The sequence below is a fragment of the Oncorhynchus mykiss genome, chromosome 8 (genome assembly GCF_013265735.2).
Source record: "Oncorhynchus mykiss isolate Arlee chromosome 8, USDA_OmykA_1.1, whole genome shotgun sequence".
Taxonomy (NCBI): domain Eukaryota; kingdom Metazoa; phylum Chordata; class Actinopteri; order Salmoniformes; family Salmonidae; genus Oncorhynchus; species Oncorhynchus mykiss.
Window position 1 is genome coordinate 88,414,330 of NC_048572.1, and position 26,785 is coordinate 88,441,114.

General features: G+C 41.1%; 1 protein-coding gene across 1 annotated transcript in view; it reads right to left on the bottom strand.

Moving 5' to 3' along the window:
• Window positions 1-26,785, bottom strand: part of LOC110531049 (piezo-type mechanosensitive ion channel component 2) — a 191,056-nt gene that overhangs the window by 34,393 nt on the left and 129,878 nt on the right. The window contains exons 32-40 of the mRNA XM_036986896.1: window positions 16,162-16,251; window positions 14,876-15,039; window positions 14,421-14,519; window positions 13,172-13,278; window positions 11,021-11,141; window positions 9,858-9,923; window positions 9,413-9,579; window positions 8,235-8,440; window positions 7,054-7,230 (exon numbers count right to left, since the gene is read on the bottom strand). Coding sequence (XP_036842791.1) covers window positions 7,054-7,230; window positions 8,235-8,440; window positions 9,413-9,579; window positions 9,858-9,923; window positions 11,021-11,141; window positions 13,172-13,278; window positions 14,421-14,519; window positions 14,876-15,039; window positions 16,162-16,251 — 1,197 coding nt within the window. The remainder of the gene's footprint in view (window positions 1-7,053; window positions 7,231-8,234; window positions 8,441-9,412; window positions 9,580-9,857; window positions 9,924-11,020; window positions 11,142-13,171; window positions 13,279-14,420; window positions 14,520-14,875; window positions 15,040-16,161; window positions 16,252-26,785) is intronic.

Here is a 26,785-nt window from a genome sequence, read left to right on the forward strand (position 1 = left end):
GGTTGGCCGACTTTGAATGCAGCAACTAATCATTCTAAAATACATTTAGAAGCCAAATGATCAAATCAAATTGTATTGGTTACATACACATGGTTCGCAGATGTTAATGCGAATGTAGCCAAAATGCTTGTGTTTATAGTTCCGACAGTGCAGCAATATCTAACATGTAATCTACCAATTCCACAACAACTTCCTAATACACACAAATCTGAGTAAGGAATGGATTAAGAATATATACATATAAATATATGGATGAGCAATGACAGAGTGGCATAGGCAAGACGCAATTGGTATAAAATACAGTATATACATATGAGATGAGTAACGCAAGATATGTAAACATTATTAAAGTGACTAGTGATCCATTTATTAAAGTGCCCAATGATTTCAAGTCTGTACGTAGGCAGCAGCCTCTCTTTAACAGTCTGAAGGCCTTGAGATAGAAGCTGTTTTTCAGTCTCTCTGTCCCAGCTTTGATGCACCTGTACTGACCTCGCCTTCTGGATGATAGAGGGGTGAACAGGCAGTGGCTCGGGTGGTTATTGTCCTCTATGATCTTTGTGGCCTTCCTGTGACATTGGGTGCTGTAGGTGTCCTGGAGGGCAGGTAGTTTGCCTCCGGTGATGCGTTGTGCAGACCTCACTACCCTCTGGGGAGCCTTGCGGTCGTAGGTGTTATAGTTGCTGTACCAGGTGGTGATGTTCTCAATTGTGCATTTTGTTAGTTTGTGAGGGTTTTAGGTGAGAAGCCACATTTGTTCAGCCTCCTGAGGTTGAAGAGACGCTGCTGCGCTTTCTTCACCACACTGTTTGTGTGGGTGGACCATTTCAGTTTGTCCGTGATGTGTACGCCGAGGAACTTAAAACTTTCCACCTCCTCCACTGCTGTCCCGTCGATGTGGATAGAAGGTTGCTCCCTCTGCTGTTTCTTGAAATCCACAAACATTTCCTTTGTTTTGTTGATGTTGAGAGAGAGTTGGTTTTGCTGAGACCACACTCCGAGCGGAGTCTATATACCAAAACTGGAGTCAAACCTTCATGAGAAGAAGATTGTAAAAGTATTTTCTAGCATTAGCATATGTGCTAACATGCATCTATAGGTACAGTGCAGCCATATTTGAATGCAATAACCCCCCCAAAAAAACATTAATGAGCCTAAATACAAAATCTGGAGTGAATTTGATATATGGTTAATGAGGAGAAGATGATTGCAGATGACTTTGAGCATTAGCGTTATGAATTCAAAGAATTTGTTTTTAATAGTTTCCTTGTTCTTTTCAGATATCAATACCATATTCCTCTTAGGGACGTCCATGATAGCGATAACAAGTTTATAGAGCATTGTGTTTTGTACAAATCCTTCCCTAAGTTCTATCCCTCACCTCAATCTGGTAATGAATGGTATGGCTGTTGAACAAATTGAGGAGATTATTTACTTGGTGTTACCTTAAATTGTAAACTGTCATGGTCAACACATGGTTGTAAATGGTCAGATTCAACGGTTGTAAAGATGGGGAGAGGTATGTCCGAGGTAAAGAGATGCTCTGTTTTGTTTGACAACACATTCCTCAAGGAAAGTGGTGCAGGCTCTAGTTTTATCTTATCTTGAATATTGTCCAGTCGTGTGGTGGAGTGGTGCAGGCTCTAGTTTTATGTTATCTTGATAATTGTCCAGTCGTGTGGTGGAGTGGTGCAGGCTCTAGTTTTATGTGATTATTGTCCAGTCGTGTGGTGGAGTGGTGCAGGCTCTAGTTTTATGTTATCTTGATTACTGTCCAGTCGTGTGGTGGAGTGGTGCAGGCTCTAGTTTTATGTTATCTTGATTACTGTCCAGTCGTGTGGTGGAGTGGTGCAGGCTCTAGTTTTATGTTGTCTTGATTACTGTCCAGTCGTGTGGTGGAGTGGTGCAGGCTCTAGTTTTATGTTATCTTGATTACTGTCCAGTCGTGTGGTGGAGTGGTGCAGGCTCTAGTTTTATGTTGTCTTGATTACTGTCCAGTCGTGTGGTGGAGTGGTGCAGGCTCTAGTTTTATGTGATTATTGTCCAGTTGTGTGGTGGAGTGGTGCAGGCTCTAGTTTTATGTTATCATGATAATTGTCCAGTCGTGTGGTCGAGTGGTGCAGGCTCTAGTTTTATGTTATCTTGATTATTGTCCAGTCGTGTGGTGGAGTGGTGCAGGCTCTAGTTTTATGTTATCTTGATTATTGTCCAGTCGTGTGGTGGAGTGGTGCAGGCTCTAGTTTTATGTTATCTTGATTATTGTCCAGTCGTGTGGTGGAGTGGTGCAGGCTCTAGTTTTATGTTATCTTGATTATTGTCCAGTCGTGTGGTGGAGTGGTGCAGGCTCTAGTTTTATGTTATCTTGATAATTGTCCAGTCGTGTGGTGGAGTGGTGCAGGCTCTAGTTTTATGTTATCTTGATTATTGTCCAGTCGTGTGGTGGAGTGGTGCAGGCTCTAGTTTTATGTTATCTTGATAATTGTCCAGTCGTGTGGTGGAGTGGTGCAGGCTCTAGTTTTATGTTATCTTGATAATTGTCCAGTCGTGTGGTGGAGTGGTGCAGGCTCTAGTTTTATGTTATCTTGATTATTGTCCAGTCGTGTGGTCGAATGCTGCAGGCTCTAGTTTTATGTTATCTTGAATATTGTCCAGTCGTGTGGTCGAATGCTGCAAAATTCAGTGAACCACCTAACTGAGGAACTCAATTTAACCTTGCGCAATTCCCCTGATGCAGTCCCACCCCTAAAAACTAAAAACATTTGTCATTATAAACTAGCTTCCTGGTATACAGAAAATACCCGAGCTCTGAAGCAAGCTTCCAGAAAATTGGAATGGAAATGGCGCCACACCAAACTGGAAGTCTTCCGACTAGCTTGGAAAGACAGTACCGTGCAGTATCGAAGAGCCCTCACTGCTGCTCGAATCACCCTATTTTTCCAACTTAATTGAGGAGAATAAGAACAATCCAAAATGTATCTTTGATACTGTCGCAAGCTAACTTAAAAGCAGCATTCCCCAAGAGAGGATGGCTTCCCCTTCAGCAGTGAAGTGACAGTGAAGTGACACATTGATGAACATAGTCATGGCCTCTAAACCTTCAAGCTGCATACTGGATCTTCTATTACAACTAAACTACTGAAAGAGCTGCTTCCTGTGCTTGGCCCTCCTTTGTTGAACATAATAAACCTCAGTGCCACTTTTGATACCAAACATAATGTTAACTTTCACTGCTATGCATTTCAATGAAACATGGTGAAGCCCCAAAATTGCCCTCCCTGGAAGCCTGTGTTTCAGACATAAGGAAGTGTATGGCGGCACATTTTTGACTTTTAAACTCGGACAAAACAGAGATGCTTGTTCTAGGTCCCAAGAAACAAAGAGATCTTCTGTTGGATCTGACAACTAATCGTGATGGTTGTACAGTCGTCTAAAATCAAACTGTGAAGGACCTCGGCGTTACTCTGGACCCCGATCTCTCTTTTGAAGAACATATCAAGACTGTTTCAAGGACAGCTTTTTTTCCATCTACGTAACATTTCAAAAATAAACTTTCTGTCCAAAATTGATGCAGAAAAATGTATCCACGCTTTTGTCACTTCTAGATTAGACTACTGCAATGCTCTACTTTCCGGCTACCCGGATAAAGCACTAAATGAACTTCAGTTAGTGCTAAATACGGCTGCTAGAATCCTGACTAGAACCAAAAAATTTGATCATATTAGATTAGACGACTGCAATGTTCTACTTTCCGACGACCCGGATAAAGCACTAAATAAACTAAGCAAACAGCTGGAGGCAGGTCTTTCTCCTACAAAGCTCCATTTTTAGGAACTGGTCTGCCTATCCATGTGAGAGACGCAGACTCGGTCTCGACCTTTAAGTCTTTATTGAAGACTCATCTCTTCAGTAGGTCCTATGATTGAGTGTAGTCTGGCCCAGTGGTGTGAAAGTGAACGGAAAGGCACTGGAGCGACGAACCGCCCTTGCTGTCTCTGCCTGGCTGGTTCCCCTCTCTCCACTGGGATTCTCTGCCTCTAACCCTTTTACAGGGGCTGAGTCACTGGCTCACTGGTGCTCCTCCATGCCGTCCCTAGAAGGGGTGCGTCACTTGAGTGGGTTGAATCACTGACGTGGTCTTCCTGTCTGGGTTGGCGCCCCCCCTTTGGTTGTGCCGTGGTGGAGATCTTTGTGGGCTATACTCGGCCTTGTCTCAGGATGGTAAGTTGGTGGTTGAAAATATCCCTCTAGTGCTGTGGGAGCTGTGCTTTGGCAAAGTGGGTGGGGTTATATCCTGCCCGGTTGGCCCTGTCTGGGGGTATCGTCGAACGGGGTCACAGTGTCTCCAGACCCCTCCTGTCTCAGCCTCCAGCATTTATGCTGCAATAGTTTATGTGTCGGGCGCTAGGGTCAGTCTTATATCTGGAGTATTTCTCCTGTCCTATCCAGTGTCCTGTGTGAATTTAAGTATGCTCCCTCTAACTCTCTCTCCATCTCTTTCGCCCTCTCTTTTTCTCTCGGAGGACCTGAGCCCTAGGACCATGCCTCAGACTACCTGGCCTAATGACACCTTGCTATCCCAAGTCCACCTGGTCGTGTTGCTGCTCCTGTTTCAACTGTTCTGCCGCCTGCGGCTATGGAACCCTGACCTCTTCACCGGACGTGCTACCTTGTCCCGGACCTGCTGTTTTCGACTCTCTCTCTCTACCGCACCTGCTGTCTCTAACTCTGAATAATCGAGTATGAAAAGCCAACTGTCATTCACTCCTGAGGTGCTGACCTGTTGCACCCTCTACAACCACTGTGATTATTATTATTTGACCCTGCTGTTCATCTATGAAAGTTTTAACATCTTGACCATGTACTGTTATAATCTCCACCCAGCACAGCCAGAAGAGGACTGGCCACCCTTCAGATCCTGGTTCCTCTCTAGGTTTCTTCCTAGGTTCTGGCCTTTCTAGGGAGTTTTTCCTAGCCACTGTGCTTCTACATCTGCATTGCTTGCTGTTTGGGGTTTTAGGCTCGGTTTCTTTACAGCACTTTGTGACATCAGCTGATGTAAGAAGGGCTTTATAAATAGATCTGATTGATTGATTGACTGTATCTAAGAAGGTGAATTCCAGGAGAACCAGACAGCTATTCTCTTCAAATCATTGGTTGTCTACACGGCCCTCCTAACCAAGCTGGGAGCGTCAACACGGCTGTTAAGCTTCCTGAGAAAAGAACGAGTTCAAGGAACAGACAACCAAGAGAAAGGAAAGTGTGACGTCATGTGGACAATCAGAGGCTTACACCCGGTAACGGAGGAGAAGCCGCCATCGGAGTAGAAGGTCGTCGGCTAAACTCGGTCCACGAAGAAAAACAGAGACTTTCAACAAGTAAATACGTTCATTATAATTCTGACCCATAAGGCAGTTCGGGGCAAGGTGTAAAACTTAGCATATTTTACAAATGTATCCAAGTGTGCTTTTCTCTCATGCACTCTCTCTCTCTCTCTCTCTCTCTCTTTCTAAATCCCCATCTTGTGTAACACGTGTCATATCATGTTGGTCCACTAGGGACCGGTTTGTTGTACTAAGTTCTAATCAATAGCCCAGACTGTGTGTTTGTTTATCTTATATTATCACTTAGCTTGTTAGTAAATAAATAATCAACTCAATTGGAATGAGACTGAATAGGAAATTAATTAATTAGTGACTGCTAGGAAATCGATATTCTGATATTCTTTAAGTTCATTTGAGAAACGGTAACTCATTAACTTCTCTAGGGTAGGGGGCAGCATTCGGAATTTTGGATGAAAAGCATGCCCAAATTAAAAGGTCTGCTACTCGGGCCCAGAAGATATGATATGCATATAACTGGTCAATTTGGATAGAAAACACTCTCAGGTTTCCAACACTGTTATAATAGTGTCTGTGAGTATAACAGAACTGATTTAGCAGGCAAAAACCTGAGAAAAATCCATTCAGGAAGTCTTTTTTGTTTGTTGGTTTTGTAGTTTTCTATTCAATGCCATTACAGTATCCATTGACTTAGGACTCCATTTGCAGTTCCTATGCCTTCCACTAGATGTCAACAGTCTTTAGAAATCGTTTCAGGCTTGTATTCCTATAAATGAGGGAGTAAGACCAGTCTGAACGAGTGAACCCTACCGTGTCGCAGAGCTTTTCTTGCATTTCTTGTTTACCTTTTATATTGACGATGTTATTGTCCGGTTGAAATATTATAGATCATTTAGGCTAAAAAACAACCTGAGGATTGAATATAAACATCGTTTGACATGTTTCTATGAACTTTACGGATACAATTTGGATATATTTGGATTGTTTTGACTGCGTTTGAGCCTGTGGATTACTGAAGAAAACGCCCTAACAAGGATTTTGGACTCCATCGAACAAAAGGAACATTTATTGAGTAAATTCTGATGGTTAGTCTTCTGATTGCCACCATATGAAGATCATCAAAGGTAAGGGATTCATTTTATCTCTATTTCTGAGTTTTGTAACGCTTCTGCTTGGCTGGTTACTGTTTGTAATAATTTGTCAACTGGGCTTTGTTCTGGGCTAGGTATGTTCTGGGCTAGGTATGTTCTGGCCTAGGTATGCTTTCGCCGAAAAGCATTTTATAAATATGACACTGTGGTTGGATTAACAAGAAGTTAATCTTTAAACCTATGTAAAATATGTTTTGTTTTCTGAATTTTTATAATGAGTATTTCTGTAATTGAATTTAGCGCTCTGCAATCTCACTGGATGTTGGCCAGATGGGACGCTAGGGTCCCACGTACCCTAGAGAGGTTAAACAAACTTTTCCCATGGTGCCCCAGCATACTGAGTTCATGGTTCCCTGATTAATTTGATCACGTAATTATAAACATAGTTAATTATTCGATGAATAGCAGTTGTCACATGAATAATACTAACGTCACGACAGAAGGAAGAGGAGGATGAGAAAGGAGTGGAGGGGATGAGGAGAGGAGGTGGAAGAAGAGAGTGACAAAGAGGATGGAAGAGGAGGTGAAGGAGAAAGAGGAAGATTTCAGCTTGGACCAGGCACCTGGACACTTGGCTGCTGCTGCTGTCAGTTGATTTGGAGGCGTCCAGGCCGTAGATCTTACGGAGTTTTGGCCGGGCACGTTCACTGGTTTTGGGAATGGGAACGTCTGACGGCATTCCGTCCAGCTCGTCCAGCGTGTCTTGGCGGGAGAACAGCATGGTGGCCTCAGTGTAGGCACTGACGCGATAAAGGGATGGAGAGATGAGAAATAAAGGAGTGGAATGACACAATGGTTACAACATGGCTTCCACATGACACAGCTAAAGATGTGGAAGTTTCCAAATGGTAGTGGTGATGTGATTTCTCATCGCTCATGCTGAAGATACTGATCAAGCCCTAGAATTAGATATAGAATGAAATAATAGGATATCTCCAGCACTCTCCACAGTCTTTTATTCTGCTTTTTATTACTACTTGTTATTTGTAGACTTTTGTATTTGGCGTTTGATTCTTGATTGATATTTTTATTGTACTGCATTGTTGAGGAGAGTCAGCAAGTAATCATTTCTCTGTACTGTGTGCATCTGACCAATAAACTTTGATTTTATGCTCAAAACCCCAACACCCCAACCCGAGCACTCCGTTCTGCCGCCTCAGGTCTTTTGGCCCTCCCACCCCAACGGGAGGTCAGCTCCCGCTCAGCCCAGTCCAAGCTCTTCTCTGTCTTGGAACCCCAAGGGGAGGTCAGCTCCCGCTCAGCCCAGTCCAAGCTCTTCTCTGTCCTGGAACCCCAATGGTAGGTCCAGCTTCCCCCTGAAGCTAGGACAGCAGAGTCTCTGCCCATCTTTCCAAAAACATCTGAAACCCAATCTCTTCAAACTGTATGTTAAATAATCCCCCTTCTCACCTCAACCCCCACAGCACTAAACCCCCCCCCCCAAGCTCTGACTCTACTGACCCCCACAGCACTAAACCAGGACTTGACACCCCCCAGCTATGACTCTACTGACCCCCACAGCACTTAACCAGGACTTGACCCCCTCCCCCTAGCTCTGACTCTACTAATAGCTACGATATGGAGGTAAAATATACTTTCTATCCCTGTGATATGTGGTTGTCCCACCTAATCATCTTAAGATGAATGAACTGACTGTAAGTTATTCAGGATAAGAGCATCTGCTAAATGACTAACATGTAAAATGTACATTTGATTCAAATTATTACACGTACGAAACACTTACCTAGATATGCTGTCTCGTGATGCCAACGATGCCATGCTGTCCTGGCTCTCCATGCGATAGTCGCCTCTCCTCCTGTGGACCCTGTGAGACCCCCCCGACGCACTGTCCTCCTCACTGAGCCGGTCCAGGCTGGACCCCCGAGACATGCTCATACGCATCTGCTTCTGGTAGAACACATGGATACTCTCTCTGGACGGGACGTTGCCCTGCAGGGGGAGGTTAGATCAGGATAGTCATTTAATCTCGGTTTTGTTTTCTAGTTTGCTATATTTCAAAGTCAAAAAATGTAATCTAACTATTTAAAGAGTGTTTATGTAAGACAAGATACTCAAAGGGGCAGCAGGTAGCCTAGTGGTTAGAGCGTTGGACTAGTAACCGAAAGGTTGCAAGATTGAATCTCCGAGCTGACAAGGTACAAATCTGTTGTTCTGCCCCTGAACAAGGCAGTTAACCCCACTGTTAACCCCACCCAGGGCCGTTATTGAAAATAAGAATTTGTTCTTAACTGACTTGCCTAGTTAAATAAAGATAAAAGAGAGTGACATAAATGTGTATATATATATATATAGAGAGAGAGAGTGACATAAATATGTATATAGAGAGAGAGTGACATAAATATGTATATATAGAGAGAGAGTGACATACATATGTATATATAGAGAGAGAGGGACATAAATATGTATATATAGAGAGAGAGTGACATAAATATGTATATATAGAGAGAGTGACATAAATATGTATATATAGAGAGAGAGAGTGACATAAATATGTATATATAGAGAGAGAGTGACATAAATATGTATATATAGAGAGAGAGTGACATAAATATGTATATATATAGAGAGAGAGTGACATAAATGTGTATATATATAGAGAGTGACATAAATGTGTATATATAGAGAGAGAGAGAGTGACATAAATATGTTTATATATAGAGAGAGAGTGACATAAATGTGTATATATAGAGAGAGAGAGTGACATAAATGTGTATATATAGAGAGAGAGTGACATAAATATGTATATATATAGAGAGAGAGTGACATAAATGTGTATATATAGAGAGAGAGAGTGACATAAATGTGTATATATAGAGAGAGAGAGTGACATAAATGTGTATATATAGAGAGAGAGAGTGACATAAATGTGTATATATAGAGAGAGAGTGACAGCAGCAGTACCTTTTTGACCTCTCTAGTGAGCATGCATCTCTCAATGCGCAGCACGGTGGAGATGTCTATGTGTTCTCTACACACGTTGTTCATCCACTTGGTGAAGCTCTCCACCGTGGTCTGGAACAACACCCAGGTGAACTTGATGATGTTGAACACTCGCTTCAAGACGTTGTCTGGTGGGACGTGGGAAAGATAAGTTACAAATATTTACATTGTTTTCTTTGCAGACAATCTTATCCAAAGTGGCATCAGGGCACTCAACTAAACTAGCTAAAACAGCCATGATCCAGATCATTGTCATTACGATCATAGATTCGGAGTAAACTATAGTAAGAACCTATGATATATATACTATATATAGAATCAATATCACGACTGGTGGTTGTCTCTCCGTGTAAGTGCTGGTGTATATACATATACTACAGTATTTGAAAGGGTCTGTGACACCCACCTGGTCCGTCAGACTTCTTCTCCTGTGTTCCCTCCTGATCTTCCTCCATCTCTATAGTCACATGACCTGCACAGAATAACACAACAAAACAATAATTTACAGAAAATAACACAACAAAAAAATAACTTAGAGAGAATAACACAAAACAATAATTTACAGTAAATAATGCAAAAAAAACAATAAGTTAAAGAGAATAAAACAACAATATATATATATATATATATATATATATATATATATATATATATATATATATATATATATATATTTTTTTTTTTCCAAGTAAGTTGACTGAGAACACATTCTCATTTATAGCAACAACCTGAGGAATAGTTACAGGGGAGAGGAGGGGGGATGAATGAGCCAATTGTAAACTGGGGATGATTAGGTGACCATGATGGTTTGAAGGCCAGATTGGGAATTTAGCTAGGACACCGGGGTTCACACCCCTACTCTTATGATAAGTACCATGGGATCTTTAGCAACCATAGAGAGTCAGGACACCCATTTAACATCCCATCCAAAAGACAGCACCCTGCACAGGGCAATGTCCCCAATCACTGCCCTGGGGCAATTTTTTTTAGACCAGAAGAAAGGGTGCCTCCTACTGGGTCTCCAACACCACTTCTAGCATCATCTGGTCTCCCATCCAGGGGCCAACCAGGACCAACCCTGTTTAGCTTCAGAAACAAGCTAGCAGTGGAATGCTGGGTGATATGCTGCTGGCCACGTTACAGAGAATAACACAACAAAATAATAACTTTCAGAGAATAACATAACAAAACAATACTTCCAGTAGACCTGGTTTATAATGAGTGAGTGTGAGAACTCTTGGGGTAGTCGTCAGGGATGTCCTATCTCACCCCTGCTTTTCGCTTTCACAACCAAGCCTTACATTATCTACATGAATTAAGAGGTGGTGAATCAAGCGTAAAGGGATCTTGTAAAATAACGATGCTTTTGAATCATCACAGATTAAAGATGGATCCTTCCGTGAGAACTAAGGAAGTAGCATGAGCCCTCAGAGGTTGTAAGAACAGAATGATGCGTTGATCTATTCTCGTGATCTTCTTCTGAAACTGGGCTATGTGGTCAAAGGATGTATGCTGATGATTTTCTTTATATCGGTGACTCTGTTATAATACTGATATCTCTTAACTTACCTTCCTTCTTGTCCTTCTTGTGTTTGTCTCTCTTGGTGTACCTCTTCCAGAACTTACGCTTCTCTTTGCCTCGTTCCTTCATGGCTGTCTTGGAGTCTGTTATCCAGGCATGGTAGAAAAACTGGGAGCGTACAGTACAGGAAGCACAATGTTAGTTTGGACATAAAGGAACGAATCCTGATTTGAGATCTGTGCGCTCTTAACTCTGACTTTCGCAAAATTATGTATTGAGTCATGTGTTGATACATGTAATGATTCATGTATTGATTTGTGTCGATTCGTGTATTGTTTCATGTATTGATTCACGTAATGATTCATGTATTGATTTGTGTGTTGATTCATGTATTGATTCATGTATTTTGTCGTGTTGATTCATATATTGACGACAATTTGTACAGGAAAAAAATTGTTACGCACACAGATCTCAAGGATTCAGTCCAATCAAACAGATCTCAAGGATTCAGTCCAATCAAACAGATCTCAAGGATTCAGTCCAATCAAACAGATCTCAAGGATTCAGTCCAATCAAACAGATCTCAAGGATTCAGTCCAATCAAACAGATCTCAAGGATTCAGTCCAATCAAACAGATCTCAAGGATTCAGTCCAATCAAACAGATCTCAAGGATTCAGTCCAATCAAACAGATCTCAAGGATTCAGTCCAATCAAACAGATCTCAAGGATTCAGTCCAATCAAACAGATCTCAAGGACTCCGTCCAATCAAACAGATCTCAAGGATTCAGTCCAATCAAACAGATCTCAAGGATTCAGTCCAATCAAACAGATCTCAAGGACTCCGTCCAATCAAACAGATCTCAAGGATTCAGTCCAATCAAACAGATCTCAAGGACTCCGTCCAATCAAACAGATCTCAAGGATTCAGTCCAATCAAACAGATCTCAAGGATTCAGTCCAATCAAACAGATCTCAAGGATTCAGTCCAATCAAACAGATCTCAAGGACTCAGTCCAATCAAACAGATCTCAAGGATTCAGTCCAATCAAACAGATCTCAAGGATTCAGGCCAATCAAACAGATCTCAAGGATTCAGTCCTATCAAACAGATCTCAAGGATTCAGGCCAATCAAAGGAGTGCTACGGTCAAGGCGGGCACACTCAGATGCAAATAAAACAAGAGCAATAGCAAGCCAGGTGACATTTAGTTAACCCTTTAAACCACAGACAAATCAAAACAATCGAGCTCAGAGTCACAAAGACAATATGACAATTTTAGAGTGTTTTTGCTTCATCAGTACAAAAGGTAGATGCCACCTGCGATTTATGCCATTTTACACTCTTATATTGTAATTTGTAACAATGGCTTCATTGTGACTAGGCGACAATATCGAAGGCTTACTTGTAAATATATTTAACCTTGTACAATGGAGCAAACCACACCAAAATCGCAAATGTGTGACAACAACACCAATGCATTTTCTCAGATCTGTTGGTAAAAGGCTCTGCCGAGGTCATGCAAACTGCTTCAAAACAATATATCACTTAAAACACATGACAGAAGGACCACTGTAGTTCCATCCCCATCCTGTCTGGAATATTTAGGATATTTTTTGTTTCTAAATGGATATGGTCTTGGATCGGATATGGGATGGAAAGACAGTTGGTTATAAATGCCTTGGCCTTCATTGAAACAGCAAATCTACACAAAACAGGATACAGTTGACACAGGCTGTGGTAAGAGGAGATACAGGCTGAGGACACAGGATACAGTCTACACAGGCTGTGGTAAGAGGAGATACAGGCTGAGGACACAGGTTACAGTCGACACAGGCTGTGGTAAGAGGAAATGCTGAATCTGTTATTTGGTACCTTGGCTGCCCTGATTACATACTGAAGGATGGTTTTGGGCAGTTTAATGATAGATCTGGGCAGAGCTATAAGGGCTGAGGCAAACTTCCCAATAGCTCGCTGAAGAGGAGGGATAAAGGGTGGTAGGGTAGTTAGTAGAAAACACAAAGATGAAAGTGCATATCTTTTCATACACTAGTAGTGGCAACAGATAATCTGATACTAAACTAGACAATATTGACGATTGAAAGACAATGAAATATTTCACACTACAGTAATACCGGGTAACTACTTCGGTATACTGAGGAAACGTTGCCGCTGGTCTGGTCTGGTCTGGAGCTCACCTGAAATGCTGACTTCTTGGGCAGCTCTTGATCCTCTCTTTTCTCCTCCTCTTCCTCCTCTTCTTCACTGTCAGTTTCAAACAAGTAATAATCTCCACTCCTCACCACTGATGAGTAGAGAGCAAGGTGCCGTTAATATTAACTGCAGGAAAGGGTTTGAAAAGCAGGTGATGCTTTGGGGTGTTGAGAGTCTGTAAACTAGGGTAGTGTGAGGCAGCAGAGGTTGGTTTGATTCAAAACACTTGTGGGATGAAGTTGATAAGAGTAGGAAAGCAAACACAATGTTAGACACACAATATTAGCATATTAGTTTGTTTACTAAGACATGGCATAGATTGAGGTGATTTGGGCAGACCTTCAAAAGAATTGTAATAGTTGAAACTGACTTATGTCCTTGAACAGAAGAGCCATAATGGGGGGGAACAGGAAGAGAGGAGGATGCTGGGTAATATATGAATGGGGTTAGGATGAGGGGTGAACTGGGTAAATCATATAATGAATGCAACGATATGACAGGGGTGTAACTAAGAAATCAATTCAACACAGAAACAGGGCACCCCAGAGAACAACTGAGACACACTTCAGAGAAACGTGGGTAAAGTTTTTTTTACAGCTTTTCAATGTCAATTTGAAACTCGATTTCCTTATTAAAACCTTCAAACTTTATTAAACGTGGATCGTTCTGATCAGTATTGCTCAGTTTCCCCTCGTGCGGTACATATACTGGTGGTGATCGTGACTATAACAGAGACATAATCCTTCACCCTTTTTACTCTTCCTAGAAAGAAAGAATGAAAAGGGAGAAGGCACTTAGCTCTGTCTAATAGAATCTTTCACAACGAGAGATTCCCTACTGTGGCCTCACCAGGACCACAACCACAAACATCACAGGCATCAGTTATTTTATTTTCTCTCATAGAAAATAGTCTATTTATGGCCCCCCATTGCCATTAGTTGAGGCATATTGTAATATTGTCTTATTTCATTCCAGCAAATCAGTACACTATCTCGTCTGTATATTTCTGATGTTTTGGGGTTCATCAATCCGTCGAACAATTAACTCATCAATCAATTAATTAATCAATCGAGGGGCCTTAAATAGAGACAGAAAAGGACTGAGGTCTGGACGGAACGTTGACGTTTGTTTTGGGTCGTCTGGAGCCCAGGTGCAGTATGGGAATCCTCTGAGAGTTCTGGTCAAGGACACAACAGTCAATCAGAGCGGAGAAAGAAGGAGGGGTCAACCTACTGGAGGCGTGGTCAACCCAAGGCCGCCACCACTGCCTTTTTTTAGTCTTGGCTGTTTCTTTCTCTTTCACTTTCTCTTTCTCTCTTTCTCGCTCTGCTCCTAAAATAAAAATGGTTTCACATGTAGATCAATTATGCTTTATATTGCAAAAAATATTTATTCATTCAGACTTTGTGCAAGTTAAACGGTATTTCAAATATATATATATATATATATATATATATATATATATATATATATATATATATATATATCTTCATGAAGCTTTGTGACCACAACATTGTTTGCAGTAATGATGTCATAATGATCGGGATCGTATGAAAATCTATTCCAGGGTTTCATAAACGTTCCATGAGAACTAACCAACACCCAGTCTATATTGATTAGACATTCCACCTAGTTTTAACATCAGTACTCCTAGAGAGATGTTAAGAGCCTTCATCATGATACAGTACCATCATCCTCTTCCTCCTGCTCCTGTGGCTGGATGGGGTTCTCTCTGTCCCCAGATTCCTGTGGCTGGATGGGGTTCTCTCTGTCCCCAGATTCCTGGGCCAGGCTCAACATCTTTTTCTTCCCACTCTTAAACTTCTCCTGGCGCTGCTTTATACGGTCCATCCTGAGAGGGAGAGAGAAAGAGACAGAAAGATAATGAATGACAACACTCAGTTCTATCTATCAAGAGAAAGCAGACAAGGTTTCTCTCTCTTCTTCCATGTTTCTAGAACAATATTGAAAGAAAGCAATGACTATTTGAACCAATTGGCCTGTTAGAGGCTGGATAAAGGTTAGATTAATAGATAAAGATTTAAAGGGAAGGTTAATAGATAAAGGTTGGATAAAGGTTCAAAGGGAAGGTTAATAGATACATGTTGGTTAAAGGTTTAAAGGGAAGGTTAATAGATAAAGGTTTAAAGGGAAGGTTAATAGATAAAGGTTAAAAGGTTAGGTTAATAGATAAAGGTTTAAAGGGAAGGTTAATAGATAAAGATTTAAAGGGAAGGTTAATAAGTAAAGGCTGGATAAAGGTTAATAGATAAAGGTTTAAAGGTTAGGTTAATAGATAAAGGTTTAAAGGGAAGGTTAATAGATAAAGATTTAAAGGGAAGGTTAATAAGTAAAGGCTGGATAAAGGTTAATAGATAAAGGTTTAAAGGGAAGGTTAATAGATACAGGTTTAAAGGGAAGGTTAATAGATAAAGGTTTAAAGGGAAGGTTAATAGATAAAGGTTTAAAGGGAAGGTTAATAGATAAAGGTTTAAAGGGAAGGTTAATAGATAAAGGTTTAAAGGGAAGGTTAATAGATAAAGGTTTAAAGGGAAGGTTAATAGATAAAGGTTTAAAGGGAAGGTTAATAGATAAAGGTTTAAAGGGAAGGTTAGTAGATAAAGGTTTAAAGGGAAGGTTAATAGATAAAGGTTTAAAGGGAAGGTTAATAGATACAGGTTTAAAGGGAAGGTTAATAGATAAAGGTTTAAAGGGAAGGTTAATAGATACAGGTTTAAAGGGAAGGTTAATAGATAAAGGTTTAAAGGGAAGGTTAATAGATAAATGTTGGTTAAAGGTTTAAAGGGAAGGTTAATAGATAAAGGTTTAAAGGGAAGGTTAATAAGTAAAGGCTGGATAAAGGTTAATAGATAAAGGTTTAAAGGGAAGGTTAATAAGTAAAGGCTGGATAAAGGTTAATAGATAAAGGTTTAAAGGGAAGGTCCATATCAAGCAGACAGCTGTTGTGACTTACTGTCTCTTCAGCTGTTCCATAGACTTGTTCTCTTCCTCCAGTCTGGCTCTGACTGCCTTCACTATAGTAGCCTGGAACAATTCAGCTCCTCTGAAACACACACATAGATCATCACATCAAATATACATTACCATATCACAGATACATTACATTATCACAGATACATTACATTATCACAGGTATATCATCACATCACAACTATATTACCATATCACAGGTACATTACCATATCACATACATTACATTATCAAAGATGCATTACATTATCACAGGTACATTACCATATCACAGACACATTACCATATCACAGATACATTACCATACCAGAGATACATTACCATATTAGAGGTACATTACCATATCACAGGTACATTACCATTATCACAGATACATGATCATCACAGTAAGAAAGCGGAGTGAGAACAGTTGCAAAGAGCTTACTGGTGTAATGGAGGTCTATGGTACCACGCTGGCGTGATGAGTGACCTGGTGTAACCTGGTGTGATGTGAGTAACCTGGTGTAATGAGTAACCTGGTGTAATGAGTAACCTGGTGTAACCTGGTGTGATGAGTAACCTGGTGTAACCTGGTGTAATGAGTAACCTGGTGTAATGAGTAACCTGGTGTGATGTGAGTAACCTGGTGTAATGAGTAACCTGGTATAATGAGTAACCTGGTGTAACCTGGTGTGATGAGTAACCTGGTGTAACCTGGTGTACTGAGTAACCTGGTGTAATGAGTAACCTGAGTGTAATGAGTAACCTGAGTGTGATGTGAGTAACCTGGTGTAACCTGGTGTGATGAGTAACCTGGTGCAATGAGTAACCTGGTGTAACCTGGTATAATGAGTAACCTGGTGTAATGAGTAACCTGGTGTAATGAGTAACCTGAGTGTAATGAGTAACCTGGTGTAACCTGGTGTGATGAGTAACCTGGTGTGATGTGAGTAACCTGGTGTGATGAGTAACCTGGTGTGACCTGGTGTGATGAGTAACCTGGCGTAATGAGTAACCTGGTGTAACCTGGTTTAATGAGTAACCAGGTGTAACCTGGTGTAATGAGTAACCAGGTGTAACCTGGAGTAATGAGTAACCTGGTGTAACCTGGTGTGATGAGTAACCTGAGTGTAATGCGTGATGAGTCACCTGGTGTATTGAGTAACCTGGTGTGACCTGGTGTGATGAGTAACCTGAGTGTAATGAGTGATGAGTAACTTGGTGTAACCTGGTGTGATGAGTAACCTGGTGTAACCTGGTGTGATGAGTAACCTGGTGTAACCTGGTGTGATGAGTAACCTGGTGTAATGAGTAACCTGGTGTAACCTGGTGTAATGAGAAACCTGGTGTAATGAGTAACCTGGTGTAATGAGTAACCTGGTGTGATGAGTAACCTGGTGTAACCTGGTGTAGTGAACAACCTGGTGTAACCTGGTATAATGAGTAACCTGGTGTAACCTGGTGTAATGAGTAACCTGGTATGATGAGTAACCTGGTGTAACCTGGTGTAATGAGTAACCTGGTGTAACCTGGTGTGATGAGTAACCTGGTGTAATGAGTAACCTGGTGTAATGAGTAACCTGGTGTAACCTGGTGTAATGAGTAACCTGGTGTAATGAGTAACCTAGTGTAACCTGGTATAATGAGTAACCTGGTGTAACCTGGTGTAATGAGTAACCCGGTGTAATGAGTAACCTGGTGTAATGAGTAACATGGTGTAATGAGTAACCAGGTTTGATGAGTAACCTGGTGTAACCTGGTGTGATGAGTAACCAGGTGTAATGAGTAACCTGGTGTAATGAGTAATCTGGTGTAACCTGGTGTAATGAGTAACCTGGTGTAATGAGTAATCTGGTTTAACCTGGTGTAATGAGTAACCTGGTATAATGAGTAACCTGGTGTAATGAGTAATCTGGTGTGATGAGTAACCTGGTGTAATGAGTAATCTGGTGTAACCTGGTGAAATAAGTAACCTGGTGTAATGAGTATCCTGGTGTAATGAGTAATCTGGTTTAACCTGGTGTAATGAGTAACCTGGTATAATGAGTAACCTGGTGTAATGAGTAACCTGGTGTAATGAGTAACCTGGTGTAACCTGGTGTAATGAGTAACCTGGTATAATGAGTAACCTGGTGTAATGAGTAATCTGGTGTAATGAGTAATCTGGTGTAACCTGGTGTAATGAGTAACCTGGTATAATGAGTAACCTGGTGTAATGAGTAATCTGGCGTAATGAGTAACCTGGTGTAATGAGTAACCTGGTGTAATGAGTAACCTGGTGTAATGAGTAATCTGGTGTAACCTGGTGTAATGAGTAAACTGGTGTAATGAGTAACCTGGTGTAATGAGTAACCTGGTGTAATGAGTAATCTGGTGTAACCTGGTGTAATGAGTAACCTGGTGTAATGAGTAATCTGGTGTAATGAGTAACCTGGTGTAATGAGTAACCTGGTGTAATGAGTAATCTGGTGTAACCTGGTGTAATGAGTAACCTGGTGTAATGAGTAACCTGGTGTAATGAGTAACCTGGTGTAATGAGTAATCTGGTGTAACCTGGTGTAATGAGTAACCTGGTGTAATGAGTAACCTGGTGTAATGAGTAACCTGGTGTAATGAGTAATTTGTTTTAACCTGGTGTAATGAGTAACCTGGTGTAACCTGGTGAAATAAGTAACCTGTTGTAATGAGTAACCTGGTGTGATGAGTAACCTGGTGTAACCTGGTGTGATGAGTAACCAGGTGTAATGAGTAACCTGGTGTAATGAGTAATCTGGTGTAACCTGGTGTAATGAGTAACCTGGTGTAATGAGTAATCTGGTTTAACCTGGTGTAATGAGTAACCTGGTGTAATGAGTAACCTGGTGTAATGAGTAATCTGGTGTGATGAGTAACCTGGTGTAATGAGTAATCTGGTGTAACCTGGTGAAATAAGTAACCTGGTGTAATGAGTAACCTAGTGTAATGAGTAATCTGGTTTAACCTGGTGTAATGAGTAACCTGGTATAATGAGTAACCTGGTGTAATGAGTAACCTGGTGTAATGAGTAACCTGGTGTAATGAGTAACCTGGTATAATGAGTAACCTGGTGTAATGAGTAATCTGGTGTAATGAGTAATCTGGTGTAACCTGGTGTAATGAGTAACCTGGTATAATGAGTAACCTGGTGTAATGAGTAATCTGGTGTAATGAGTAACCTGGTGTAATGAGTAACCTGGTGTAATGAGTAACCTGGTGTAATGAGTAATCTGGTGTAACCTGGTGTAATGAGTAACCTGGTATAATGAGTAACCTGGTGTTATGAGTAACCTGGTGTAATGAGTAATCTGGTGTAACCTGGTGTAATGAGTAACCTGGTGTAATGAGTAATCTGGTGTAATGAGTAACCTGGTGTAATGAGTAACCTGGTGTAATGAGTAACATGGTGTAATGAGTAACCAGGTGTGATGAGTAACCTGGTGTAACCTGGTGTGATGAGTAACCAGGTGTAATGAGTAACCTGGTGTAATGAGTAATCTGGTGTAACCTGGTGTAATGAGTAACCTGGTGTAATGAGTAATCTGGTTTAACCTGGTGTAATGAGTAACCTGGTATAATGAGTAACCTGGTGTAATGAGTAATCTGGTGTGATGAGTAACCTGGTGTAATGAGTAATCTGGTGTAACCTGGTGAAATAAGTAACCTGGTGTAATGAGTAACCTGGTGTAATGAGTAATCTGGTTTAACCTGGTGTAATGAGTAACCTGGTATAATGAGTAACCTGGTTTAATGAGTAACCTGGTGTAATGAGTAACCTGGTGTAACCTGGTGTAATGAGTAACCTGGTATAATGAGTAACCTGGTGTAATGAGTAATCTGGTGTAATGAGTAATCTGGTGTAACCTGGTGTAATGAGTAACCTGGTATAATGAGTAACCTGGTGTAATGAGTAATCTGGCGTAATGAGTAACCTGGTGTAATGAGTAACCTGGTGTAATGAGTAACCTGGTGTAATGAGTAATCTGGTGTAACCTGGTGTAATGAGTAAACTGGTGTAATGAGTAACCTGGTGTAATGAGTAACCTGGTGTAATGAGTAATCTGGTGTAACCTGGTGTAATGAGTAACCTGGTGTAATGAGTAATCTGGTGTAATGAGTAACCTGGTGTAATGAGTAACCTGGTGTAATGAGTAACCTGGTGTAACCTGGTGTAATGAGTAACCTGGTGTAATGAGTAACCTGGTGTAATGAGTAACCTGGTGTAATGAGTAATCTGGTGTAACCTGGTGTAATGAGTAACCTGGTGTAATGAGTAACCTGGTGTAATGAGTAACCTGGTGTAATGAGTAATTTGTTTTAACCTGGTGTAATGAGTAACCTGGTGTAACCTGGTGAAATAAGTAACCTGTTGTAATGAGTAACCTGGTGTGATGAGTAACCTGGTGTAACCTGGTGTGATGAGTAACCAGGTGTAATGAGTAACCTGGTGTAATGAGTAATCTGGTGTAACCTGGTGTAATGAGTAACCTGGTGTAATGAGTAATCTGGTTTAACCTGGTGTAATGAGTAACCTGGTATAATGAGTAACCTGGTGTAATGAGTAATCTGGTGTGATGAGTAACCTGGTGTAATGAGTAATCTGGTGTAACCTGGTGAAATAAGTAACCTGGTGTAATGAGTAACCTAGTGTAATGAGTAATCTGGTTTAACCTGGTGTAATGAGTAACCTGGTATAATGAGTAACCTGGTGTAATGAGTAACCTGGTGTAATGAGTAACCTGGTGTAATGAGTAACCTGGTATAATGAGTAACCTGGTGTAATGAGTAATCTGGTGTAATGAGTAATCTGGTGTAACCTGGTGTAATGAGTAACCTGGTATAATGAGTAACCTGGTGTAATGAGTAATCTGGTGTAATGAGTAACCTGGTGTAATGAGTAACCTGGTGTAATGAGTAACCTGGTGTAATGAGTAATCTGGTGTAACCTGGTGTAATGAGTAACCTGGTATAATGAGTAACCTGGTGTAATGAGTAACCTGGTGTAATGAGTAATCTGGTGTAACCTGGTGTAATGAGTAACCTGGTGTAATGAGTAATCTGGTGTAATGAGTAACCTGGTGTAATGAGTAACCTGGTGTAATGAGTAATCTGGTGTAACCTGGTGCAATGAGTAACCTGGTGTAATGAGTAACCTGGTGTAATGAGTAACCTGGTGTAATGAGTAATCTGTTTTAACCTGGTGTAATGAGTAACCTGGTGTAATGAGTAATCTGTTTTAACCTGGTGTAATGAGTAACCTGGTGTAACCTGGTGAAATAAGTAACCTGTTGTCATGAGTAACCTGGTGTGATGAGTAACCTGGTGTAATGAGTAACCATGTGTGATGAGTAACCTGGTGTAATGAGTAAATTGGTAATCTGGTGTAACCTGGTGTAATGAGTAACCATGTGTAATGAGTAACCTGGTGTAATGAGTAACCTGGTGTAATGAGTAACCTGGTGTAATGAGTAACCTGGTGTAACCTGGTGTATTTCGTATCCTGGTGTAACCTGGTGTAATGAGTAACCTGGTGTAATGACTAACCTGGTGTAATGAGTAACCTGGTGTGATGAGTAACCTGGTGTAATGAGTAACCTGGTGTAAAGAGTAACCTGGTGTAATGAGTAACCTAGTGTGATGAGTAACCTGGTGTAACCTGGTGTGATGAGAAACCTTGTGTAATGAGTAACCTAGTGTGATGAGTAACCTGGTGTAACCTGGTCTGATGAGTAACATGGTGTAATGAGTAACCTGGTGTAACCTGGTGTAATGAGTAACCTGGTGTAATGTGTAACCTGGTATAATTAGTAACCTGGTGTAACCTGGTGTAATGAGTAACCCGGTGTAATGAGTAACCTGGTGTAATGAGTAACATGGTGTAATGAGTAACCAGGTGTGATGAGTAACCTGGTGTAACCTGGTGTGATGAGTAACCAGGTGTAATGAGTAACCTGGTGTAATGAGTAATCTGGTGTGACCTGGTGTAATGAGTAACCTGGTGTAATGAGTAATCTGGTTTAACCTGGTGTAATGAGTAACCTGGTATAATGAGTAACCTGGTGTAATGAGTAATCTGGTGTGATGAGTAACCTGGTGTAATGAGTAATCTGGTGTAACCTGGTGAAATAAGTAACCTGGTGTAATGAGTAACCTGGTGTAATGAGTAATCTGGTTTAACCTGGTGTAATGAGTAACCTGGTATAATGAGTAACCTGGTGTAATGAGTAACCTGGTGTAATGAGTAACCTGGTGTAACCTGGTGTAATGAGTAATCTGGTATAATGAGTAACCTGGTGTAATGAGTAATCTGGTGTAATGAGTAATCTGGTGTAACCTGGTGTAATGAGTAACCTGGTATAATGAGTAACCTGGTGTAATGAGTAATCTGGTGTAATGAGTAACCTGGAGTAATGAGTAACCTGGTGTAATGAGTAACCTGGTGTAATGAGTAACCTGGTGTAATGAGTAACCTGGTGTAATGAGTAACCTGGTGTAATGAGTAACCTGGTGTAATGAGTAATCTGGTGTAACCTGGTGTAATGAGTAACCTGGTAAAATGAGTAACCTGGTGTAATGAGTAATCTGGTGTAATGAGTAACCTGGTGTAATGAGTAACCAGGTGTAATGAGTAACCTGGTGTGATGAGTAACCTGGTGTAATGAGTAACCTGGTGTAACCTGGTGTAATGAGTAACCTGGTGTGATGAGTAACCTGGTGTAATGAGTAACCTGGTGTAACCTGGTGTAATGAGTAACCTGGTGTAATGAGTAACCTGGTGTAATGAGTAACCTGGTGTGATGAGTAACCTGGTGTAACCTGGTGTGATGAGTAACCTGGTGTAATGAGTAACCTGGTGTAATGAGTAACCTGGTGTAATGAGTAACCTGGTGTAATGAGTAACCTGGTGTAACCTGGTGTAATGAGTAACCTGGTGTAACCTGGTGTGATGAGTAACCTGGTGTAATTAGTAACCTAGTGTAACCTGGTGTAATGAGTAACCTGGTGTAACCTGGTGTAATGAGTAACCTGGTGTGATGAGTAACCTGGTGTAACCTGGTGTAATGAGTAACCAGGTGTAACCTGGTGTAATGAGTAACCTGGTGTAATGAGTAATCTGGTGTAACCTGGTGTAATGAGTAAACTGGTGTAATGAGTAACCTGGTGTAATGAGTAACCTGGTGTAATGAGTAATCTGGTGTAACCTGGTGTAATGAGTAACCTGGTGTAATGAGTAATCTGGTGTAATGAGTAACCTGGTGTAATGAGTAACCTGGTGTAATGAGTAACCTGGTGTAACCTGGTGTAATGAGTAACCTGGTGTAATGAGTAACCTGGTGTAATGAGTAACCTGGTGTAATGAGTAATCTGGTGTAACCTGGTGTAATGAGTAACCTGGTGTAATGAGTAACCTGGTGTAATGAGTAACCTGGTGTAATGAGTAATTTGTTTTAACCTGGTGTAATGAGTAACCTGGTGTAACCTGGTGAAATAAGTAACCTGTTGTAATGAGTAACCTGGTGTGATGAGTAACCTGGTGTAACCTGGTGTGATGAGTAACCAGGTGTAATGAGTAACCTGGTGTAATGAGTAATCTGGTGTAACCTGGTGTAATGAGTAACCTGGTGTAATGAGTAATCTGGTTTAACCTGGTGTAATGAGTAACCTGGTATAATGAGTAACCTGGTGTAATGAGTAATCTGGTGTGATGAGTAACCTGGTGTAATGAGTAATCTGGTGTAACCTGGTGAAATAAGTAACCTGGTGTAATGAGTAACCTAGTGTAATGAGTAATCTGGTTTAACCTGGTGTAATGAGTAACCTGGTATAATGAGTAACCTGGTGTAATGAGTAACCTGGTGTAATGAGTAACCTGGTGTAATGAGTAACCTGGTATAATGAGTAACCTGGTGTAATGAGTAATCTGGTGTAATGAGTAATCTGGTGTAACCTGGTGTAATGAGTAACCTGGTATAATGAGTAACCTGGTGTAATGAGTAATCTGGTGTAATGAGTAACCTGGTGTAATGAGTAACCTGGTGTAATGAGTAACCTGGTGTAATGAGTAATCTGGTGTAACCTGGTGTAATGAGTAACCTGGTATAATGAGTAACCTGGTGTAATGAGTAACCTGGTGTAATGAGTAATCTGGTGTAACCTGGTGTAATGAGTAACCTGGTGTAATGAGTAATCTGGTGTAATGAGTAACCTGGTGTAATGAGTAACCTGGTGTAATGAGTAATCTGGTGTAACCTGGTGCAATGAGTAACCTGGTGTAATGAGTAACCTGGTGTAATGAGTAACCTGGTGTAATGAGTAATCTGTTTTAACCTGGTGTAATGAGTAACCTGGTGTAATGAGTAATCTGTTTTAACCTGGTGTAATGAGTAACCTGGTGTAACCTGGTGAAATAAGTAACCTGTTGTCATGAGTAACCTGGTGTGATGAGTAACCTGGTGTAATGAGTAACCTGGTGTAACCTGGTGTAATGAGTAACCATGTGTGATGAGTAACCTGGTGTAATGAGTAAATTGGTAATCTGGTGTAACCTGGTGTAATGAGTAACCATGTGTAATGAGTAACCTGGTGTAATGAGTAACCTGGTAAAATGAGTAACCTGGTGTAATGAGTAATCTGGTGTAATGAGTAACCTGGTGTAATGAGTAACCAGGTGTAATGAGTAACCTGGTGTGATGAGTAACCTGGTGTAATGAGTAACCTGGTGTAACCTGGTGTAATGAGTAACCTGGTGTGATGAGTAACCTGGTGTAATGAGTAACCTGGTGTAACCTGGTGTAATGAGTAACCTGGTGTAATGAGTAACCTGGTGTAATGAGTAACCTGGTGTGATGAGTAACCTGGTGTAACCTGGTGTGATGAGTAACCTGGTGTAATGAGTAACCTGGTGTAATGAGTAACCTGGTGTAATGAGTAACCTGGTGTAATGAGTAACCTGGTGTAACCTGGTGTAATGAGTAACCTGGTGTAACCTGGTGTGATGAGTAACCTGGTGTAATTAGTAACCTAGTGTAACCTGGTGTAATGAGTAACCTGGTGTAACCTGGTGTAATGAGTAACCTGGTGTAATGAGTAACCTGGTGTGATGAGTAACCTGGTGTAACCTGGTGTAATGAGTAACCAGGTGTAACCTGGTGTAATGAGTAACCTGGTGTAATGAGTAATCTGGTGTAACCTGGTGTAATGAGTAACCAGGTGTAACCTGGTGTAATGAGTAACCTGGTGTAATGAGTAACCTGGTATAATGAGTAACCTGATGTAATGAGTAACCTAGTGTAACCTGGTGTAATGAGTAACCTGGTGTAACCTGGTGTAATGAGTAACCTGGTGTAATGAGTAACCTGGTGTGATGAGTAACCTGGTGTAACCTGGTGTAATGAGTAACCAGGTGTAACCTGGTGTAATGAGTAACCTGGTGTAATGAGTAACCTGGTGTAATGAGTAATCTGGTGTAACCTGGTGTAATGAGTAACCTGGTGTGATGAGTAACCTGGTGTAACCTGGTATAATGAGTAACCTGGTGTAATGAGTAACCTGGTGTAATGAGTAATCTGGTGTGATGAGTAACCTGGTGTAATGAGTAACCTGGTGTAATGAGTAACCTGGCGTAACCTGGTGTGATGAGTAACCTGGTGTAATGAGTAACCTGGTGTAATGAGTAATCTGGTGTAACCTGGTGTAATGAGTAACCTGGTGTAATGAGTAACCTGGTGTAATGAGTAACCTGGTGTAATGAGTAACCTGGTGTAATGAGTAACCTGGTGTAACCTGGTGTAATGAGTAACCTGGTGTAACCTGGTGTGATGAGTAACCAGGTGTAATTAGTAACCTAGTGTAACCTGGTGTAATGAGTAACCTGGTGTAACCTGGTGTAATGAGTAACCTGGTGTAATGAGTAACCTGGTGTGATGAGTAACCTGGTGTAACCTGGTGTAATGAGTAACCAGGTGTAACCTGGTGTAATGAGTAACCTGGTGTAATGAGTAACCTGGTGTAATGAGTAATCTGGTGTAACCTGGTGTAATGAGTAACCAGGTGTAACCTGGTGTAATGAGTAACCTGGTGTAATGAGTAACCTGGTGTAACCTGGTGTGATGAGTAACCTGGTGTAACCTGGTGTAATGAGTAACCTGGTGTAATGAGTAACCTGGTGTGATGAGTAACCTGGTGTAACCTGGTGTAGTGAGTAACCTGGTGTAATGAGTAACCTGGTGTGATGAGTAACCTGGTGTAACCTGGTGTAACCTGGTGTGATGAGTAACCTGGTGTAACCTGGTGTAATGAGTAACCTGGTGTAATGAGTAACCTGGTGTGATGAGTAACCTGGTGTAACCTGGTGTGATGAGTAACCTGGTGTAATGAGTAATCTGGTGTGATGAGTAACCTTGTGTAATGAGTAACCTGGTGTGATGAGTAACCTGGCGTAACCTGGTGTGATGAGTAACCTGGTGTAATGAGTAATCTGGTGTAACCTGGTGTAATGAGTAACGTGGTGTAATGAGTAACCTGGTGTAATGAGTAACCTGGTGTAATGAGTAACCTGGTGTAATGAGTAACCTGGTGTAACCTGGTGTGATGAGTAACCTGGTGTAACCTGG